We start from the raw sequence: 6,051 nt of genomic DNA, 5'->3' as shown, positions 1-6,051 counted from the left end.
TTTACCTACAAAAAATTGCATAATATAACAAAATAATAATAATAATAATAATAATAATAATAATAATAACAATAATAATAATATAGTTTTTACAACTCATACATGCTATGCATATGTACAAATATCATTTTCAAGAGAAGTAAAATAGTTAAATATAGAAAGTACAAAATACAAACAAAAGATGTATGTACAAAAAAAAAATTACTACCTCCGTCGCATAATAAGGATATCATTTAGTTTTTACGTCATTATATTTAATATTTAAAAATATTTTTATATTTGTAAACTTTTACTCTACAAATATAATTATATTTATGATATAAGAAACTAATAGAGATATATTTTTATTTTATTTTATTTTGTACTATATATATTAATATAATAATTAATATTTAAAAATCTATATGTAAAAAGTTAATAGTATTTTCTTTTTGGAACATGGGTAGTATTAGACTTCTCTTTCAATGTAAAATATCAAAAAAAAAAAAAAAAAGGAAATCTAAAAATCATAAAATATAAAAAACATGCAATGTTAGAAGATAGAAGATACATCTTATATTTCTCTTGCAATGTGGAGAAAAAAAAAAAGTATAGGCTACCTCATACTAAAAGACGGAGAAAATAAGCATAAAAATACAAAGAAATATAATTTTACCATGGGCGAGTTGGGGAAGAAAGTTTTTAATCAAAATGTTACAAAACACGACCGTCTATAAATGCAACACAACTGTGTTATAAACATGACATATATAAAATTGAATATACGAATAAAACAACTATGCTTGAAAATAATGGTTTAATATACTTTATTTTTTATTTGAACACGACCATGTTATAATAAAACATAGAAGTGTCTTGATATAGGTAGGCCTAAGTCATGTTCTAGTTAACACGACCGTGTGCGAAGACAGAGAAATATTGACCCTTATTTTGTACATAATCCTATAAATTTCGAACACAACTATGTATTTTGTCAGAGTGCTGCTAACTATTGAAATACGATCAACCATATTTTGACAAATTCGGTCGTATTCGGTCCAGATTAGATGCCACATCAGACTCATTATGTCCACATGAGCATTATTTGTTAATTTTTCAATAGTGAGATCAAAATGATTAAAATTTTCTATAATGAGTTTAAAATCGATGGTTTTTTTATACAAAATTGATATTTTTTTTTTGTTAATTTTGATTATTTTCCTCTTATTGTTCTTTTTTAAAGACATTGCGATGTAAAAAATAAATAAAGTAAAATATATAAAAGTTTTTGTTTTTTTGATAAATTATACAAAATCAAATGTTATGTTCTTTTGTGAATTTTTCACAAGATTTTATTATTTATTTTTATATTTTTTTCTCTTAAAATATTAAATCATAAAAAAGAATTATTTTTCAATTTTTTATATTATAATATAAATTAATTTTATATGTAAAATATTATATCAATACCTATTTATATCATATCAAATAATTATTAAAACTAAAATTTTCATATAAAAAATTCAAATAAAAAATAATTAAATCCACGGACAAACGCACCTAGTTAATAGTACTCCCCTCCGTCCCACCTACCATGTCCATGTTGCCGTTTCAGTTTGTCTCACATCTCATGGAAAATGATTACAAATCTTAATATCATTTTAAATTTTTTATTTTAATTTTTTAAAATTTTAATTAAATTAATTAGTTATGTTAATCTTAATCTATAATAATTTATATTATGAGTTAATTATTTTTACTAACACATTCTTAATTATCTACTAATTATACTTATCTTAAATTCTCGTGTCTACAGTAACCAAGACTTTCAATGTAAGATGGATGGAGAATATATTAGGGTCAGCTTCTTCACTACTTTTACGATTATTTTTTTTTTTCAATTTTTATTATAACAATACTCATTAGCTTTAATAAAAAATATAGCTAGTATAAATTTATTATCTTTCTCAAGAAATAATTACCTTCACCAAAAATAATAAAAATAATTAAATATTATCTAAATTTTTTTGAAAATTTAAAATTTAACCTAAATTATCTATAAATATATATAAAACTCATTAACCTATTATACGTTAAGATCATATTTTAAAATTATTTTTTGCTCTCTACCTTTTCTTATTCAATTTTTATATTAGTAAATTATATGCTTCAAATAATTAAAATTTATATAGATTACTATTTAAAAGTTAAAATATAATATTATACTATAAAAATGTTATTAGACAATAAAAATGTGTACAAATACATAAATTATTTTTATATATCATTATATAATAAAACTATATAAAAACAAATAAATTATTTTGGGTCTTATAAAGTTGTAATGATAATGAATTAAAGGCAATTTATTGTAATGAGTGATATAAAAATAGTTTGAATGTTAAGTTGATACGACGTGAATGAATGATAAAAAAAAAAAAAAAAAAATACTCTCTCCGACTTACAATATATTACACAAATATCATTATTTTTATATTAAAGAATATGAATAATTTATTTTACTATATTCCAATATAATATTAATGGAACAAGTAGTTTGAAAGTTCAAATGAATATAATATGAATAAGAGACTTAAAAAAATAATAATAATTAAGTAGAAATAATAAATATAAGAGATGCTAAGCCCAAACCCAAGGAGATATGGGCCGACTCGTGAATGAAAAGGATTATTGGATGGGATCGTTTTATTTCATTTGATTGGTTGAGTTCAGTGTCAATCTGTCTGGTTTCCATAACTTAGCCGCCACAAGACCAGAGACCCTAAAAACCACCATCAGCTCAGCGATCGACGGTGCGACGCCATGTGGTCTGCTTTGCGAAGCCGAGCTCTGTACTCTTTCAATCACCAGTGGATTAGCCTTGGATCCTCGTCTTCTGTTTCTTCAACATTCTCTCGCCCTTGCGCTTTTTCTGCCCTGGGCAGCAGCGACGGGAATACTAAGGAGCTGTTGAGTTTGTCGGAAGTTCAGAAGATACTCAACGATGTTGGTGCAGATGACGTGAAGGTAATTCCAGCGCCAAGCCGCTGTGAATTTACTGATTATATGGTTATTGCCACTGGCCGATCTCCGTGGCACGTGCGGAACATCTCTCAAGCGCTAATTTACCAGGCAGGTTCGTTCACCTTTCAATTCCATATTTTGTGTAGATTTTGGGCGAGTTCGTGTATTGCCAACATCATATGATCAGGCAGAGTATGCATTGGTGAAGATTGGGCGTTAGTTTTCTACAGAAATGAAATGTGATCAAGATAGCACATAATTTTGAAATCCATCCACTCTGTAGCACTGGGCATTTTTCTTAGCTTCGCTTCGGCAGTTGGAGGTTCACTGTTAAATTTTAATTAATATCGGATACATTAGCTAAATAAATGTGGTTGTTACTGCATTTAGAGATTTTTAGAGATAGGCGAGTCAGCAACTTCTATGTTCCTGTGAGTTTCTGGTGGTAGAGTAGTCCTACCCCTGATTTTTCTATTCGTTGAACCCTCGGGTATCCCCTATTGTTCTTCATTCATTGAATAACCCCACGTATGGCACGAGTGAGGAACGATGCTCATCAGTGAGAGGATGGCTTAGTAGTGATATGATCTCTCACTATAAGAGGAGAGGAGCCTGTCAATATAGAAGCTTGCACGGGGCAGTAGTATGTACTTTGAGAGAGTAAGTGAATGGAGTGCTTTTGTGTGAGCATTTTTGTTAGAATAACACTGCAGGATGCAATCTAAGCTGAGTTTAAGTTTGCTAGAAGAAAATAAAAAGCATGAATGGCTCAATTGCTAAGTAAACTTGTGCCTATCAAAAGCACTGATCAAGAAGTTTATATCCTTCGGTTGGCAGTGTTTAGGCACTAGTAATTTCATTCTACAAAATCTAAATGTCGAATATCTTCCTACTTCCAATTTCACACACAATGATCCAAAGCATGTTTATTCAACTTTGTACCAACTACAAAGCAAGATATAATATCTTGGATATTCTTCATGGTTCCACTGGCTGCATAGACTCTGGTGTATCTGTTCATATACTGGTAGTTTGGAGTATTATATCTGTGAAGTTTGGAAACCACTTTTGTAACACTTCTCAAATGTGCTGAGGTTCTTGTAGTACTGTAATTCATCTTTCAGTATCTAATAGATTGTGTGGTTGTAGGTTTGGGGTTTCAAATGTTTTGAATATTAAATTTATTTTTTTATTATAATGCTATAAAAAATTAAAAAAATATGTGTTTGATTTGATGCCTTTATAGAAAATAATAGCGGGACAGTGGAATTTGGGTTTGAAATCCACAAACAAATGCAATATAACTGATCGACTGATGTTAGATAAAATCCTATTTGGTCTGTCTTTGCCTATGTGGGGGTTGTTGCAATTGAGTTTATACATCTCATCTCCTTATGCTGTACATTTTGATCCATAGTTTTGGTTGCATCCAGATTCCTCAATGTGGACTAAAATTTCTCAAAAGTGACCTATTAAAGTATGTTTATTTGGCTGATTGTCCTCATATAAAACAAATGATTGAATTTGGCAGTATATTTTTGTTCGAATTGTCAGGTTAAGCAAAAGCAGAGAGGAGCAAAGAGGATGTTGCTGCCTACAGTTGTAGGGCAAGAGGGAGGGAAATGGATTGTCATTGACTCCGGTATACTCATTCTTTTCTATAAATTTCTCTTGTTCAAAAATCTGCCCTCTGCTAGATATATACCGCCATATTGTGTTCTGATTTCTTAATCCAAGATCAGTAAGTAGAGTTAAGCATCTCAGTGATTAGAGTTAAGTCAGTTTATAAGCAGCATGTTTCTCAAATAGTGATGTATCTCTTAATGCAAGTTTTCTCTTTTTGTAGGGTGTTAACAATACTCCTTTGAATGTGGTTAGAAGATTTAGGATGTGGAATAATATTTTCAAGGGTTTTTCAGTTCTTTTTATTATTTTGGTTGGCTGTTTGTGACGATAAAATTATGTTGAAGCTAGGTCCATTAGGGATAAGGCCCTGTTTGTTAGCTATTCTTTAATATTTTAACTAATCTAGAGTCTGCTAGGTACGCTGATTGTTCATGCTGTTGACGAGAAGGCAAGAGCTTATTACAACTTTGAAGGGCTGTGGACTACAAACACTACAAATGTGGAACGCACTGAGGTAAATTTGTTATCATCCAATTACATTTTGTAATTCTGAAGTAATCAAATAAAATTAACATGCTTCTACTATCAACAAGTTTGATAGGGCATTTGAATTTTTAAACTTGGAGCATTTGTGTTCTTATGTTTGGAATGTATGCAGGATTTGGAAGAAATATTTGTCAAGGTTCGCCGTAAAAATAATTCCAAGAAAAGACCATCAACTGATGCATAGTGAAGGAACACACATATAGCAGAGGTGAATGAACCTCCTTTTGAGACCAACGACTAATGATTAATCTGTAGCAGATCAAAGACCCTATTCTTGTAATGTTCAAGTGGAGCTTGCGATGTATGGTTCTACATTAGTATCCCGAATCAGGTTAGTTTATTTCATATTTGTTTGTTCGGCTCTTGATTTGATCGATAGGCACAATAAACACTCACTATTTACTTTTAGCCTGTGCTGTGTATTTTGGGCTGTAAAGAAAGCTAATAACCCTCAACAATATAGAAGACAAAAGGACACCAAGAAGAAAAATGGCAGTGAGCTCTAACTTTTCATATATTTCACTCTTTATATCGTATCAGATCAATATATGCTCCTCTTATACACTGTAGTTTAACAAACAACTCAACCAAATCTACCAGAAAGTGACCTTAAAACAGTTAGTCACTCATTAATTTAACAAATTGTACAACTACTTCTGGGAGGATCTGCCTTATGGTAGTTGTGTGGTCACAATGATATATATGCATAATTCAAATAGATATTGGAGCACTCTTAAGTAGTATTAGCATTATTACTTTACATTCCCCCTTTAGGAGGAATCGGGACGGAGATCTCAAATATAACTTGACAATAGTGGATTTGAAAACTACCAGCAGAAAGAGGGTTTGTTAAAGCATGAGCAAGCTGCTAGATGG

The 6,051-nt window shown here is 30.1% G+C and overlaps 1 protein-coding gene across 1 annotated transcript; it reads left to right on the top strand.

Annotated features, from left to right (window-relative positions):
* Positions 1-2,710: 2,710 nt before the first annotated feature.
* LOC127241169 (protein Iojap-related, mitochondrial) lies at positions 2,711-5,690 on the top strand. Its single transcript, XM_051260092.1, has 4 exons — positions 2,711-3,111; positions 4,558-4,645; positions 5,046-5,143; positions 5,288-5,690. Exons 1-4 carry the CDS (start codon positions 2,803-2,805, stop codon positions 5,357-5,359), a joined length of 567 nt encoding a protein of 188 aa, XP_051116049.1. The 5' UTR covers positions 2,711-2,802; the 3' UTR covers positions 5,360-5,690.
* Positions 5,691-6,051: the final 361 nt, after the last annotated feature.

The sequence above is a fragment of the Andrographis paniculata genome, unplaced genomic scaffold (genome assembly GCF_009805555.1).
Source record: "Andrographis paniculata isolate CXL003 unplaced genomic scaffold, ASM980555v1 Contig82END, whole genome shotgun sequence".
NCBI lineage: Eukaryota > Viridiplantae > Streptophyta > Magnoliopsida > Lamiales > Acanthaceae > Andrographis > Andrographis paniculata.
Note: the sequence above shows the minus strand (reverse complement) of the source record. Positions and strands in the feature narration are given on the sequence as shown.